Source organism: Heliangelus exortis, chromosome 1 (assembly GCF_036169615.1).
Source record: "Heliangelus exortis chromosome 1, bHelExo1.hap1, whole genome shotgun sequence".
NCBI lineage: Eukaryota > Metazoa > Chordata > Aves > Apodiformes > Trochilidae > Heliangelus > Heliangelus exortis.
The window spans coordinates 20,998,544-21,015,485 of record NC_092422.1 but is presented as its reverse complement, the minus strand read 5'-3'; the positions used below and the strand labels follow the sequence as shown (position 1 = coordinate 21,015,485).

The following is a 16,942-nucleotide window of genomic DNA, read 5'->3' as shown; positions in this document are numbered from 1 at the left end:
CTGACTAGTGCTGTTCTCTTAGGGTAAGAAAACATTCTGACCCATTTCCATTCCACCTCTAAGTTTCTTCTGCAGCTTTGTATTGAGAAATGGACACTGGGGAGAAAGAACAATAGTTTTCAAATAACCAGAAAAGAGGAGAAGACCCCACATCTGCTCCAGGTAAAAAATGAAGTAAATTGCAGCAAAAAGGATTAGGCAAAACCTTAGGGAAAACTTTTAACTTGAAAGCAGGTAACACATTGGAGCAGCCTGGTTTCAGAAGCCTCAGAATCTCATAATGGAAGTTATTATATATAGTTTTTCATGAACAGGTTAAATATACATCTATACAAAGGAATCCCATCCTGAGGCAAGATAAGGAACCACAAGACCCCAAGTAATTCCTTAACTTTATCCTTTCTGACAATGTTTTAAAAACCTGTGCAAACTTGTAAGCTGCTAAACAGATGCTATACTTCATGCTGCCAATGACTGACATTCAGTTGTCTCTGAAATTGCTGCTGCTTCAATGTGTGTTGTTAAAACTTCCAAGCTTTTCTAGGCTACAAGGGAGCGTCCTATAGAGGTAATTATTTTTTTTTTGTCTTGGGGCATCACACACTTCTGATGCTTCTCTTGCTTTTTCCTCCCTTCTAATTCTGCCCAAGGTCATGCTGAACTGTGCAGCAGCTAGGAAGGCAAGAATATTGTAATTTGTCTCCAAAGAGGCATATACCAGGGCTTCAGAGAACTGAGGTCTCTGCTGGCACATCTGTCCAGGCTTTCAGAGAACAAAATAGTCAAAAAAAGTAAGAAAAAGTCAAATTTAGATTGAAAAACTTGGTCTGCCTGGTGGAAGAAAATATCCCATTATCTTCTACAGGACAAAAGCAAGGATTTTTCAGGCATGTACAAGGAGGAAGAAGATAAGAAAGAGCACAATAAGAATTATTACTGAAATTGGTTTTCCTGCTTTGGCAAGGACCTGTTAAACAATCTTTGTGCAAGTCTCAGACTCTCTTGTCAGCCTTGCCTCAGGACAGAAAGACACACCTCAAAGAGTGCTGCTGGAGCTTTGTAGAATCAGGTCAAGATGCTGCTCATTTTGCGATATTTCTGTCTGAAAAAAAAAATCTTATTGGTGATTACACTCAAAGGAAAGGAAAGTATGTTCATACTTTACCTGAAGCATCAGGATGATAGAGGCTGGGAGCATTTGTTATTTCTCCTTGCTGATGGAGACAGCTACCTGAGGATCTTTGACTTGCAATGAGAATCCTGCTTTTTGCAGATGGCAACCTGGACACTGCACCCAGTCCTAGCTGTGGCTTGAGGATCATGGCAGATCGATAAAAACTTGGTGGGACCTCGTAGTGAGTATATGGTGGAGGGCAAAATTCATCTTTTGCATGCCTTTCCCCAGCCTACAGAAAAAACATTAACAGAGATATCATGTCATAAATCAACAAATCCAGGTAACATGGAGCTCCAAATTGTTTAGAAAGGATAATTTTCCCTCCTTATGAATCTGGGCACTGTAGATTTATTACCACATTTGAAATGTGATCATCTTACCATAGGAACTGCTTTAGAAAAATACACTTTATAGTCTTACAATCCAACCAAATCCAAATAAAGAACTGATCTCTTCCCCAGAAGAATTTGCAGTTGGGGAATGACACAGTTCCCCAGTTCCATTCCATTTTTCTGCACTCAAGCTGGGGCTCTGACTCCCACCTTCTCCACATGCTGCTTTGTGACTCAGGACAGGAACACAGAGCAATGTCAGCAGCTTTTGCCTCTCTCATTTGTAACAATCTGTTTGTTCTTTGAGGCAGAGTCCAACTTCTTTCCTTTTCTTTATTGTCTTATAAAATGCAAAATCATCACAATCTAGGAAGGACTCTAATAATTTTTCAGCGCATCCCATTTGGGCCAGAGGAAAAAAAAAAAAAGCTTAGGAAATAAGAAATCTACACTTGTTTAAAAATTAATCAAAAAAGTGCCACAGGCTACCTAGGAAGAAATGTAACTGCCGATTAATGAACTCCACTGTAAGTTATGATGCATATAATATGCCAAATCTATTTCTATTTAGCAATTATAAGCACTTAGAATATGCACTTCAATATTGGCTACAAAACCTTTGATCCTAGCTACATCAAGAGCTTTAATCCTAATTTAGTGAGTCTTTACTGGGCTAAAAGAGAAAAGATTGGACTTAAAATATTAAATATAGGATCTTTGAGGCCTTTGCACAGGAAGTAGCAGGGCAGATGTAACAAACACAAAGCATAATATTTTTTACTCCATATTTTTCCTTTGTTTGCTCTGCTATTTCCTGCTATTAGATCCTTCCTTTTCTTTTTTTATTATACTCCTGTGACCTATTTATACAAGTTAGGATGCAGGTTTTTACGGTATATTCTTTAGGCTTGGTCTGCAGGAGATTGTTAGCTTCTTATTTTCAGCTTCTGGATATGAGATTATTTTCCTAGGCAAGTTTCAGCTATCTTTTCTCCCTCTGATGAATTTATTTCAATTACATTTCACTATGCACTTCCTATAATTTCATATTTAGCTGGCAATGAGCATATCAATGCCAAGTACTTCAGTGTAAGGAACAGAGAAAATCTTTTAATATCAAAGACATACATTTTTCATAAAATTGGGTCAACTTCACCAACCCTTCAGTCACCTTGATTTTTTGGTTATTGACAGTATGCTATGACACAATAGAGGAGCAAACATGCACACACAAAAATAATCATATGCATAAAACTTCTTCTCAAGCTGAGAAGTGAGAAGGATTTACCCAAATGTCTCTTGAAAAAACTGATTTTGGGGGACATACACTTGCTACGAAGTCACATTTTTTTTTCTTTTCTATTTGACTATGAACTGACAGAGTTCAACTCACCTCAAGAGAACTGTGTGCAATTATTGATTATAAGGCCACTTTAAAGATCTTAAAAAAAAAAAAAAGGGGGGGGGGGTAGTGAGACCTGTTACTAGATTTTTGTAGGAGGGACTTCTAAAGAAAAGATCTTTTGCAGCCTGTCAACTAAAAAGAAGCTCAGCTTAGAGTTTTCTTGTGAGTAGCTGTCTGCCCATTCCCCACTCAACCTATTTAATGAATTTGATAGAAAGAGCTGTGAAGTCTGCAGCATATACTTGGAGTACACGGGAATTTTCACAGGCTGGGTAATCCCAAACAGAGCTGTCAGCGTGGCCAGCAGATAAGGACACCCAACACTTTGTGTTACTTTGTTTATAACATTATTAAATATTAATGCCTCAAGCAAGAATTTTCTTGTTAAGTGCCTGCTTCAGGCAACTGTTTGGGAAAAGAGTTGGTGACATCAGCTCAGGCAGTTCAGATAATGAGATAAGGGGGAAGAATTGCTGGTGTTATGTATAAAACAACTTCCCCTACACCATTTTTCCCTAAAGACTTTCAATTTCAACAGGCTTTAGTCCATGCTCTTTGCAGCAGGAAGATGTCTGTGGAATGGACCCAAAGGAGGTGGTTGAACAGGGCAGATGCAGCCTTAGGGTGGGTGGCAGGAGATCTCCTTACAGAACCCCACCAGAACCAGGGCTTTCATTGGCAGCCATAAAGTTGTGAATAAAGTGATCCAAGGACCACTCTCTGACAAAGCATGAGCCACATCCATACAGGTATTCTCTTACCCTGAGGGCCAGGCTGGTGTCATCCATGCTGGTGCTTGGGAAAGCCCTCTGGGTCAGCACTGAGCTGAGAACCATGATTTCCAGTCCAGCAGTATGGAAAATCTTGCATGAGCCTTGGAGCCTGTGCCCTCCCACTATTCAATTCACTAGCATGGCTGCAGCCTTTGGGTCCCATAGTTTGCTGTAGCTCACAGAGGTTACTGGGAACAAAAAGAGGCCACAAATTCCCACTGACTGGATGGTGCTGACTAGAAGAAGCTTTGGTCCACAGTGAGATGAGGAGTCCATGTTGTGAGGAAGCATATGGACAGCAGTGATCTGCCTTGGACAATGACTTTTTTTAAGCGTTTTACTTTGAAGGGCTTTCTATCTTTTTTTCTTTTTGGATCAAAACTGGTATGAAAGATATTTCTCCACACCATGTTGAGGCTCCAAAGAAAAGCACACAAGAAGCTGCCAATGCCACAGGCAAGGCTGCCCATTTCCCCTTAGCTGAACTCCATTCTGGACACAGTCTCTGAGCACAGCTGGCCTGCCTAAATGTCTGAGCTGGGATTCTTGTCTGAACAGCCCTGTGTAGGCTTTACCCCAGGCAGCTCCAGCAGTTCTGTAGAAAGCCCACTGCATGAATGTAACCTTCAAGTCTTCTTCAGACAGCCCGTCAGGTCTTGCCTTGCAGACTCCTGTCTGAGACAACACCTTCCTATTTTTCCTAGCTTATAGCACCCAGAGGGGTATTTAATTGTTCCTACCATTTAGACAGCTGAAGGGTGCCTAAAGATTACAGGTCTGATTGATAGCAGCTATTAACACTCCCTATCATAGCCATGTAAATAGCTATAAAATGCTAATCAAAGCTCTACAAAGCCCAAACTGGATGATTGCAATAGGGCAATCTGGGATTCTTTTTCTTTCATAAAACAGTAACCATGCTGCCCTAGGATGTCCTTGTGTCAAAAAATCTCTAAGTCTTCCACACTGCCCCTTCACTACAGTGATTTTGGTCTATCTCAAGCCATTCTAATTGGTTTCTTTCAGATTACACATCAGTCATCTGATGGTGAACCCGTAGTGTGCACAGCTGCTCCTCTAAAGCATCTGTTCACTTCCGTGGATCAATCATTTTCCTTTCTCTTCTTGATTCACACTGGAGCCAAATCAATCTCCTTTGCATTCCTCTAACTAGAAGGAGAGTAAAGTACTCGCTTTTAGGGTGGCAGCCTAAGAGAGCAAATACCACCCTCTGCTATCAGTTCCTGACTCCTGGGTTAATGCAAATTCCTAACACAAACTGCAGTTTGATTGACTTTTCCTTCCCAGCCTCTCCTCCAGGCAATTCAGCTTCTCTGATGAAACAGCTTGCTTGAATTCAAATTTCCCCTTGTTGAAAAACCCACACAAAGTAATATTTCTTGAAGGAGTAGCAGAAGATGCTTCTCCAGCACATAAGTGTCCTTTTTCTAATCCTAATTGAGAGTAAATCACGCTGCAGACTTGCCACAGCCTGAGTCCTCATGTTAAGAACAGTTCTCAGAGGTTCACAGAAACCAATCCTTTGCTCCTAAATGTGTCTGATGAACCTACCTGATTATCTGAACCCATGCTGTATGGACCACAGGAACCCATGGTTTTCAGAGGGTTAATGTCACTCTACAAGCAGCCAAATAGCTGCACAGTCCAGGCTTTAATGTCCATATCCATACATAAAGCAGCAATAACTAGCTCCATCTTCCTTGTCCTTTCTCCATCTTCCAAGCAAGGCCAACCTTCCTCCACTGTGCTAATCTCCCAGCATGGATTTCAGGGAACAAAGGCTCCTGACTAACTTACTGAGGTGGAAATACACTGAGAAATGAGGAGCCAATATTGGACAGAGGGACTTTCATCACATTTTGGTGATTTTTCATTTGAGGTCCAGGTCAATATAATACATGACATTAAAATGAGTCAAAAGTAAATATTTTCTGGGATGATACATAATATCTAATAAGAGCTCTGATAGTCCCTGGGTTTCAGTACAGCTGAACAGAAGGGAATCAGTTTATACTTCTAGTGTTCTGTCTGCAAAAACCTGCCAGCTTTTCCATTAAGGAGGAAAAGTCTCTGTGGGTAAATTACAAGCATTTCCCAAAGCTATTTTTGGGATGAAAGAAATTCCATTTATGAATAAATTCAAATAGCATGTCTTCTCCTTTCTAAACATCCATATTTATACTACTAGGAGGTGATGGGATTGCTGGGAAACACTGGAGGAGCACAGTGACAGCTTCAAGTCAAAGATCTGACATTGCATCAAGGTCAGTGCCAGAAACAGTTAAGTTTATCTCTAATGATCACACATGGCCTTGATTTAGAATTTGCTTCTTATCTGAGGTTTGAGAACTAACTTCTGGAAGCAACAGCTATGCAAATAATCACAGCCCAGCATACAAACGAAACTTTCATACATGCCTCCTTACCTCCTGCAGAAACTTCTCACTCATTGGACCAAAAGGATGGCCTGGAGGCCTAATTCCTGACACCACCAGTCCAGAACTGAAGAGCCTTGGCTTCTGAAGGTCGGGTTTAAACTTGTCATACAGGATATTGGGAGGCTTCACCTCTCCTCCATTGCATGCCTTCTGCTCTGTAGAGGTGGTCATGCCACACGTGGGGGTACCGAAGGGAAGCCCCGGAGGAGCAAAAGAAGGGTCAAGCTGCTCCATTGAACGAGGGTTTCTTCTAATGTATGTGATGATTTTAGGTCTCACAGGTTTGGGCCTGGGTATGGCAGGTTTCACCTCAATGCTTTCTTCCAGTTTTTCACTGCAGTCACTGTCCACATCTGCCTTCTCTGCAAGGGAGCCCTTGGAGTGGACCAGGATAGGTTTTGGGATGGCACTGCTGCAAGCAGTCTTGATAGGCACTTTAGGGGATATGTTTAACAACTGTGTACTGTCAGTGGGAGGTAGGACTGAGGAGGGTGACAGTTTGTCAGCATGAAGTGCATAAAGGTCCTTCAAATTACTGTTTGACAGTGAGGGCTGACTATTAACATCCAGCGTTGCCACCGGGTGCATGGGAGCTGGGACACATAAAAAGGCATCAGCCTTTGCTGAAACCTTACAGCTCCCTGGAGCTTCATCTGGAAGTTGTTTCTGTAAATTAGCTGTCTTTTTAGTAGGGACTGAAAAGCTCAAGGATTCCACATCACTGTCGTGGTTATCAGGTTGTTGGTTTGACACTATCTCTGCACTGCATGCTCCGTGCTGAGCTGAGAGATCAGAAGCAGGCAAAGCATCATCCTCAGTGCTTCCTTTGACTAGCATCAGTTTATTCTCATTAACTTTCAAGGGGTTGCTGCTAGGTAGATTAATGTTATGTGTAAGAGAGAGCTGTTCACCAACTGTTTCAGCACAACCTGTGTCAACTTCATGTAAATTTTCATTTTTATTAGGTGTCACTTTTCCACTGGATATACTGCCACAGGTGAATGGGAATATTGTTTCCACTTCCACTTCTTTTTCAGTAAAATATTCTTCACCAGCCTGGCTAGTTGCTGTGTTGTCACTGTCACTGCTTCCTCTCCCCTCCCCAACAATGGTGACGTTATCACTTAGCAATTTATCATCAGGATGGGTTACCACCTGACTTGACAACGAATCCTCTACTTTATTGTCTTGAAAATGAGATGCTTGAAATTTTGATGCGTCAGACACAGAGCCTTTCTGTTCCTGCATTGCTGTATTTTCATCTTTTTGAGACCCCATGAACTCTACGAGCATAATTTTCTCAGCCTTTTGTTGACATGTATTTTTGGATTGGAGAGATGGTGCAGCCTTAAACTCCAGCTTTTTACTTTTACCACCCTGACCTAATTGTGCTTCTGATTTACTAGCAATCTCATTGGGCTTAACGGTTGAATGTTGAGAATGAGAAGTATGCAGTGTGCTTTCAGTGTTAACATTTGGTACATTTTCTGGTTTGTTTATTTTCTTGTTCCCTGAGGTAGATGGTTTGGAATAAAAAACAATGTTTTCCTCTGAGGTATTGTCAAGCGGATGAAAGACCATCCCAAGAAAGTGATCGTTGGATGTTTTTTGTGATTTTTCTGTGTTTCCTATCAAATGGTGTGACCTGTCGATGGAGTCCAATGACGCAGAAAGCAGACGTTTACACGACACGCGGCCAACGCAGTCCTTTGCAAACGTTTCAGATTGAGGAGAGAACTTACTCGGTCTTCCCAAAGAAAGCCTTTTTATTCTCTCCATCTCCACAGTCCTGGACATTTTCCCCTTAGGAAAGTTTGGGGTGAAGTCAACATCGCCTTTGGGAAAAACCTCCAGGTTGGCATCATTTGTGCTACTTCTTAAATTGGACAAACTTTGTCCTCGGCTAATCCTGATGTGCCTTGATATATCCTTAGCTTCACCAGTCCTACAATCTTTCCTTATTTCCCTGCTCGTGGTGGAGGGCAGCTTACTTTCCTGTGCACTGGTGTGACAGCTCCGAGAGTCTCTGAAGGTCAGAAGTCTGTTCTGCTCTGTATTCAGATGAGTAATTTTCTCTGATCCTCCAGAGTGTGTATTTCCACTCTCATCAGTCAAATTGCATTTCTTAACATCTTCAGTGCTTCTAACTTTTGTCACAATTTGGTTGGCATTGGTATCCCCCACACTCACTATGCTTTCATTATTATTTTTTATCTCACTGAAGTTGTCCTGAAGCTGGGCATAACAGGATTTGTTTGGGATTAATGGAGCACTCATTTTGAATCTTCAGGTGACTGCTTTTGGGGCAGTCTTAATCAATAAGAAAGCTTTTCTTTCCCTGTAGGGTTAACTATTATGCATGCTTCGGTCATACATTTAAATTCTAAACTGACCAGTGGGAAATTCTTCATCAGAAACTGGAGTCTCTTGTCAGAGTCACATTTTTGTGCTGCTCAATTGTCTTCATGCAGGCTCTAAACCTAGGAAACCTTTATGACAAGCAGTAGAGAGGCTCAGCGAAAGCAAAATAGATCTGCCAAGTTCCCTCTGAATGAGAGCCAGTTAATCCAGATAACCTATGAGAAAAACAAACAAAAAACCAGAACAGAAAACATTACACTAATGTCAGGAATCATGCTAACCAAACCAAAGTTAAAATCAACAGCATCCCCAGGTACAGAGCAATTTCAAACACTTCAGATACTGTTTCAGTCATAGCTTTGCTTCCACAAAGATTCTTAGCGTAGCACAAGAATCTCACTTGAGAAGCTCCACACTTATAACTGTCTTGGTAAGAAAAATGTTTGCTACTGTTTTGAAGCCACATAGATTTACAACAGAAAATAGGCATAAATAGCTAAGCGAGGATGGGAACCCTCTTTGAGGGTCTAAGAGAACTTTCCTATTGCTATAATAATGTCATTATTACACCTCAGATGGCTACTAATGCATTTAAAGCACCACTCTATAGACAATCTGTAATAAAATTCCAGCTCCATTAGGGAATGTTTGTGAGTGTCTTTCCTTGGCCTGCACAAAGCATTGCTGTATTTGTGCTGACAGCTCATCCCCTTTGACATTTCTTAGCCAGATCTACAGATACCAAGAAAGCAAAAACTGTGGCTGGAGATATGCAAAGAAAAACTGTGGTTTTCTGAGACAACTGCATATGTGAATGCTCAAATATAGAGGATTATACTTCAGTCACAATACAGTGCATCTGCTTTTGTCACCTTCCCACCTGTGCCTTTGGGAGCTGAGATTTTCTCCTCTATCACTTCCAGCAGGATGAAGTGGGTATCTCTGCCAGTGCCATGCCTAAATTCACTTTCTGAGATACTTCTTGTACTCTGCACATTCATACCCTTTATCAGAAAGGAATGCAGACACTGGAAATTGGAACATGCTCCACAGTTCCCAGAAGGTAGAATTCAAAGGACCTGAAATGCTCCCAGCAGCATTAAATAGAAGTTGTGATGAAGGTCACTGCTGTGCCCACAGCACTTGGGTGCAAGTCTGGGCTTGTGTTTCTAACACTGACTATGAGCAGGTCCTCCCAGCCTGTGCATTCAGTTCAGCTCTGCTCACAACATCTGGCTCTGAGCTCAATCCAGTTTCTTCACAGGGTGCACAGACATGTTGGTTGATTTTGGATTCAGTCTCCTGGCATAGTGCCAGCTCATCAGCAAACAATAATTAAATTAATTCATGAAACAGAACACAATATTGAGAATTTCACTTCAACACCACAGAATTGAGGTGTTACAGTTCTCATTTGCAAAGCATTGTAAAGGAAGACTTTTTAACTACTTCTGTGTTCTGTCCTTACTCCCAGAAAAAAAAAAAAAAATTAAATTAAATATATGCATTATGGATTCTTTTCATTTATTTATCATTGCTCGTTTTTTACCCCGAAAACTACAATGCCAGAATTTACATATTCAACCTAAAAGCTACACTCTAAATGCTCTTCCCTGAGCAAAGCAAGTCTGTTGCTATATGTTAGATTAGCTAGGAAGGGGCACTAATAGACTCTGAAGGGAGCTGAGGCTGCTCAGCTCATGTTAGTGGTACTAAAAGTGAGGGCCACAAAAATACAAAAATGATCACAGGCTGGAACACCTCAGGCAAATTTTACAGAAAGTGCAGTGAGGAAAGCTTTGGGGAACTGAGAAAAAGATGGGGGGACTCATCCTCATCTTTCTTCTACTACCTTGTATCAGAAGTGTTACCCTGAAGCCCAAAATTTTAACAGATTGTGGTGGGTTCACAGCCCAGGACTTCCTGCTAAGTTAATATGCAAATATATAATCAAGAATTTATGTCAATTAATAAATTATTAATTCAGTTTTTCCTGTTAAGGAATACAAGCTTTTGGGTTTGGTTCAATCCATGTAGTAAAGACCTATATATTGTGACAGGAGCATTTGAGAGCAAGATGGTTTTGTGTTACATTTGGGGCCTTAAAAGATTTGTTCTTCTATAGATAGCTGCAATTCAAGAAGCTTTGGCTTGGATTTTCTGCAGGATAGTTTATATGGCACTGTCTAAGCTCATCTTCACTTTGGAATCAGTGAGACGAAAGCACTCAGCTGCATCTGGGTCCTGGTGCTCTTCCTCTATTTCTTATTGCTCACCTTTCTAGACTGATGCTGGCTGACTTAAACACACCTAAAGTCACTCTCTGCTGTGCAGAGGCTCTGAGATGACAAATGTGAACCTTCTAACTCTTCAGATGTCCTCTCCAGTGCAGGGGGTGGGGTAAGAGGAGACTCAATCCCAGCAATGACACCACCTCATCATTTAGCAACATCTCACTGGAGACCCTGGACAAGAAACATGACTGCAAGTCTTAAAGGCTGCACTTAATGTATGTAAAACTTGACCCACGAGCCTTTAATTACATTTTCTCTACCCTGTCCACCTGAGGAGGGAGAGTGATACAGCAGCTTTGGTGGGCACCTGGAGTTCAGTCAGGGTCAACCCACCACACCTTATTAACAACCTGCCACTGAACCTCTGCCACTTGCTACTACCATTAAATGAAAAATTAAAAATTTTAAAAATCAATGGGTTTGCAAACAGAAAAAGCAGAGTCAGTAGCCTGTAAGTGGTTAGCCATGAGCCAGCATAAAGTGAGAAATCTCCAGTCACTTCCTGGACAGCTGAGCAGAGAGGAACCTAATGAGGTTCATCAAAGGCAAATGTAAGGTCCTGCAGCTGAGAATAAAAAGCCCAATGCACCAGTGCAGGTTGGGGTCTGACCTGCTAGAAAACAGCTCTACTGGAAAAGGCCTGGGAGCCCAGGTGGAAAACAGGATGACCATGAGGCAGCAATGTGCCCTTGTGACCAAGAAGGCTGAGAGCATCCTGGGGTGCAACAAGAAGAGTGTGGCCAGCAGGTCAAGGTTGCCCTTTCCCTCTACTCTGCCCTGGTGAGACCCTACCTACCTGGAATACTGCATCCAGTTCAGTTCTGAGCTCAGTTCATAAAGGACAAGGAGCTATTGGAGAGTCCAGTGGAGGGCTACAATGATGAACAGGGGGCTGGGATCACCTGCCATACATGAGGAGAGGCTGTGGGAACTGAGTCTCTTCTGGATGGAGATGAGGAAACTGAGGGGGGATTTAATCAGTGGTTAAAAACACCTAATGGGTGGGTGTCAAGAGGATGGGACCCGACCCTTTTCCATGACAGGACAGGGGCCAGTGGTCACAAATCGGAACACAAGGGGTTCAACCTAAACATAAAGGAAAACTTCTTTACTGCAATGGTAACAGAGCACTGGAACAGGATGTTCCACTTCTAAAACCTGCCTGGGCACCATCCTCTGCAACCTACTCTAGGTGAACCTCCTCTGGCAGGGGGGTTGGATGAGATGATCTCCAGAGGTCACTTACAACCCATAACATTCTGTGATTACCCTCAGAGGCTTTCCTGGTCATGAGCTCCAACTTCCCAAACAGCTGCAGCATCCAGGAAAAGGGCTGAGAAAAGCTCCAGCTCTGCTGCCCTCCACACAAGCAGCACAGGTTGGGACAGGATGAGCATCTTTGACTGCATTACAGCACCCACAGATAGACTCCTGTGAAAATGGTCCCCAAGAAAGAAATCTCAGCTCGCAGAGAAGATGCTCCCATTCTCTGCCCAGTGCAGTGATGAAGGAAGATGATGAGGAATGTATTTGTATGAGGCAGGAAACAGATGCAGTTCTTAGAGTTACTAGAGATAACTGGCAAGAACAGCAGCCTCCTGATATGCACAGCTGTCCTGAGAAATGCCACAGGGAAGGACTGGCAGGCAAGCAACCATTTGGCTAAGGACTTCCCTGAAAAAAGAGATGTCAGGGATGCACACTACCAAGAAACAAGCCCCACTGATGAAAAATATGCAGTGCTGGAAGGGAAGAAGGAAGGAATATTTTTCTTAAGAAGCTCAAATCATTAGAAAGAACTTCTTCCAGTGGTGACAGAAGTTGAAAGCTGATAGCAGGAAGATTAAAAAAAAAAAAAAAAAAAAAAAAAAAAGTCAATAAACTTCTTGGTCTGGGTAATATACAATCAGAATTAATTAACAGTGGTAGAGAAGCACTCAGCCAGGCATGTGATAATTTCATTAATGTGATTTGGAAAGCTGAGAACTAAGACTTGGATCCAGTCTGTGAAGGTTTCTACTCATAACAAAGCAGCCCCAGCTGTTTGGGGAAATTACAGCATAATCTCATTGCTGGCAGATCTTATGGAAATGTTGCTGCAGATCATGAAAAGGAAAGTTCTTCAGATAGGCAGCTTTCTGCTTGATGAGCAATTAAGACAGAGGAAGAGAATGGTGCAGAAAATGTTAATTTTTTACAGACTGGAAAATGATAGGAAGGCAGTTCTTATTCACTTGTAAAACTGAAATGATCTCAAAATATCAGAGTCTTTGGAAGACTGTGATTCCACAGCATTTCCAGAATTTCTGTGTTTTAGTGGGTTTAATGCCTTTACAGTAAAGAATTTTTAACATTTTCATTATTTACATTATTACTGATTTTATACCTATATGAATACAGATATAACTGGATATAAAATAGCTAATGTCAAGGAATGAGAGGTTTCATATGCCAAAGCAAAACTTTTCAGTTAACTTTTTTTACCCACCAGTAAAACAGATTTCAGTTAATACAAATTTAATGAAATTAGCTGTTTTATCAAATTAATTTTCTCAAAATTATTATAAACCAAACACATTTTAAATATCTCCCATGCCCAGCTTCAAAACTTTCTAATTTAAATTTTCTCACTTTGCAGTTCCAAATAGCATTTCAAGATCAGATCTGCTTCATATTTGCATGTCTAAAAGTTTCTTAAATGGCAAGTCAAGTGACACAGGAAGGTTATTGCCACTATGCAAATTAAAATTCTGTTTCTTGAATAATGAGGAGATAACAAGCCCAGTGGAGGACTCTGGTTCACTATGCCTATGAGGAGATGTTTCTTTTTCTCTTTTTTCCTTGGGTGGGCAATTCCCCTTTACTTCCAGTTGTCATGTAACATGAAGGATACCACACACACCAGAAGTGCCAGGTATGGTCACATCTGTGCCTGGCCTCTTGACAAGCTCCTGAGCTCCTGAAAATGGAGCTTGTGACCAAGGAGATGGTGACACAGCTGGAGGAAGGCTGCTGAGACAGACTCAGCCCAAGGCCTGCCCATCACCCAAATCAGAGTTTAGCCTCATATTCAAGATCCTGTGTGCTTGCTGTCTTTACTCTCTTTCTCCAGTGATTTTGGACCAAATCTGCAGTAATATAATCTCCTTCTTTGAGAGCCCCAAGAAATCCCTGGGAAGCAGCAGTTACCTGGTGGCTGGAAATCATGGCCATGTGCATCACTACCAAAAGCACAGCCAAAGGTCAAGGTTCTAAAGCAAGGTTGTTTCACCTTTTTCCCAAGGGAGAAGATGTGGTACCATGTCTCTTCATGACCTGAAGCAGTAAGACTGAAAAATCAGGTGCCAGCATGAAAACCCAGCCCTGGAAATTGCTGAGCTCGTGGCAGTATCACAGTATATAACTGGCTTGCAGGTGCAACTTGCCTTTCAGAGTAAAATGAAAAATGGAAAAATGGAGAAGATGCTGCATGTTAGAAGTATTTATAGATATACTTAACTGCCTATGTATGGCAAAACTGGAGGACATGAGCCCAGCAGGGAGAGCAAAGAGAGTACACTGGTTTCCCTTTTGCTGAATACCTCTTTTCAGCACTGGAGTATTTTATCTCATGGGCCCTGCTATGGATGGCAAACAGCCCTGACTACATGCAACAAGAGGTAATGGGTTCAAGTTGCCCCAAGGGAGGCTCAGATTAGATATTAAGAAAATCTTCTTCACTGAAAGAGTGGTGAAGCATTGGAACAGGTTGCCCAGGGAGCTGGTGGAGTCACCGTCCCTGGAGGTATTAAAAAAACAGCCAGATGTGGTGCTGCAGGAGATGATTTAGTGGCTAAAGCGGTGCAGAACTAATGATTGGACTCGATGATCTTGAAGGTCCTTTCCAACCATGATGATTCTATGATTCTGTGAACTGCTGTTGGCCAAAGCCACCTGTGGTTGCTTGGTGGGACACAGACCCACAACTTTTTCCTGCCATGGTGGTGATGCAAAGAGCAGATATCTTTGTACAGCTCCTTAATTTACTCCAGTTACACTGTGAGGATCTGTATGTCTTAAACAGAAGAAAAACCTTCCCAGATAATGCATACAAATTATTTTCTTATATACACACAAAAGAAACTTTTAAATGCATGGAGTTTGGGGTTCTTTTTGGTCAAAAACTGCAGCTTGTACTACGAATCTAAAAAGCTACCCTAATAGTTTATTATCTGTGAGGGATGAACTGGGAAAGGGCATTGTATGGAAAGGATCCTTCTTAGTGCTTTTTCAAAGGAATAGGGGGTTTGGCATTCTCATTCTCAAAACTGACAATTTTTTAAAATTATTAACAACAATTAAGTCTCCAGAAGGCATAACCCTTAGCATAACCCTTTTCAAGAATTCATTTTTAATATTTCCATTTGCTTACAGATGTTCACTGTTGGATAAGACAACATACTCTGATATAAGCAATCCTATTACCTAGTTCCTGCCTCAAAAGGCAGAAGTCTCTGATCATCTTAGCAACAGCAACCAGGAAGCTGATTTGATAACCACAGCAACTTATCTTGAGCAAATGTCTGGTTGTATTTTAATTTAATTCAAGATAAGTACACCTGGTTAAAGGAGTAGGAACAGCTCACACTTTCTGAAGCACAATACTATTCAGTTCAGGACTTCAAAGAAAAACAAAGAGCAGAAAACCTCAGGGAAAGCCACTGTAAAGAAATACAGGATTAGATGACAGGATCCTGGCTGATCAAGCAGTAAGAGCTGGTAAATCAAGCAGGGCAAGACCTGAGCCTAGAGCTCCAGTCCACATAGATCTATAATGCCACAGGCCATGAACAAAACACAGGCAGTACAAGAAAATCTTGAATCAAAGGGCCAAAGGAGAGAAGTTTATCACTGATCACGGAATTCAGATGCAAGTACAGTCAAAGCAAAACCTGATTCCTCCCAAACAAGTGGAAAAAAAAAAAGAAGAAAAACGACACATCAAATCAAGTCCATGCTGCCACAGCTCAGCCCCCCTGTTACCCTGGGGCTGAACCCAACCACAAGCATGGGGACAGCCCTCTGTACTCTTCCTAGATGCTATCAGGGCCACCATGCATGCACCACTTCACCACTTGGTAATGTTGGGCACAGCATCATAAAGGTGAACAGGAGACAGAAGTTAAGGAGAGATGTACCCTCAGTTCCTGTTGTCCTCCTCTGTCAGAAGGGAAGGAGCAGCAAAGGGATGCTGGGCATCCTTTCTAAGCACCTTCCCCCTGCAGAGCCCAGCCAGCAACTTCCTATGCCCCTCTCTATCCACTGACATGCACAGCAGTTTATCATAAAATCTGCAACAGCTGCATGGTGGACACACTGGGCCCCAAAACACTGCTGGATTTATTTCTGTACAGCATGTTGTCTTGACACAGAAAGAGGATTGTGAAATGTTTCCAAAATGATCATTGTTTTTTTTGCTAAGTCTGCTAAATCTTCCCCAACTTCCAAAAACCATCTGGGAGATAGAGAAAAATATATTTAGTTATAACACTCAAACATGAAAAAAGTTCACAAATTTGCTTCCTATTGAGCAAAAACCAGAAACTCAGAAGCTTTGTCTACTCCAGCAAATTTACCCACTGCTGATAAAGCAGATACAACTGGTGCTGAACTCAGTTTAACTTCAAGTGTAGCCAAGGGTAAACTGTCTTCCCATATTCTTTTCTGAATTCTACTGTATATAATGGCAGGTAAACGTGTCAGTTCTTAAATGAATATCTGAATGCGAATTTAGGACTCTAATTTTAGATTGCCAGGTTTACACATTTCAGTTTGAACCACCACGACTTCTGCAGTGCTGTCAAATTTGTAAAAACATTACTGCAGATAAACAGAGGCAACCCTTCAGTAAAATCCAAAGGAAATGTAAAGCATTAGCAGAAATTCTACTAATTTACTTCAGCTCCAGTAAAAAACAGCTTCCATAGTTTGATCTACAATACCAAAATATTTTTCCTTGTGACTCGGGACCTAAGGAGGAAAAAAACACTGTCAATTTGTTTTAAACAAACAATGTCAAGATGAAAACTGCAGTAAAATCCAGACTGGACTCTGGACTAGGGCACCCCAGTTCCATCAGTTACAACAACGTAGTGAAGGACA

General features: G+C 41.6%; 1 protein-coding gene across 2 annotated transcripts in view; it reads right to left on the bottom strand.

The window, feature by feature from the left end:
• Positions 1 to 16,942, bottom strand: part of MTUS2 (microtubule associated scaffold protein 2) — a 285,443-nt gene that overhangs the window by 164,026 nt on the left and 104,475 nt on the right. For both annotated transcript variants that reach the window (XM_071736550.1, XM_071736559.1), the window contains exons 3-4: positions 6,135 to 8,722; positions 1,166 to 1,406 (exon numbers count right to left, since the gene is read on the bottom strand). In XM_071736550.1, coding sequence (XP_071592651.1) covers positions 1,166 to 1,406; positions 6,135 to 8,423 — 2,530 coding nt within the window. In that variant the 5' untranslated portion in view covers positions 8,424 to 8,722. The remainder of the gene's footprint in view (positions 1 to 1,165; positions 1,407 to 6,134; positions 8,723 to 16,942) is intronic.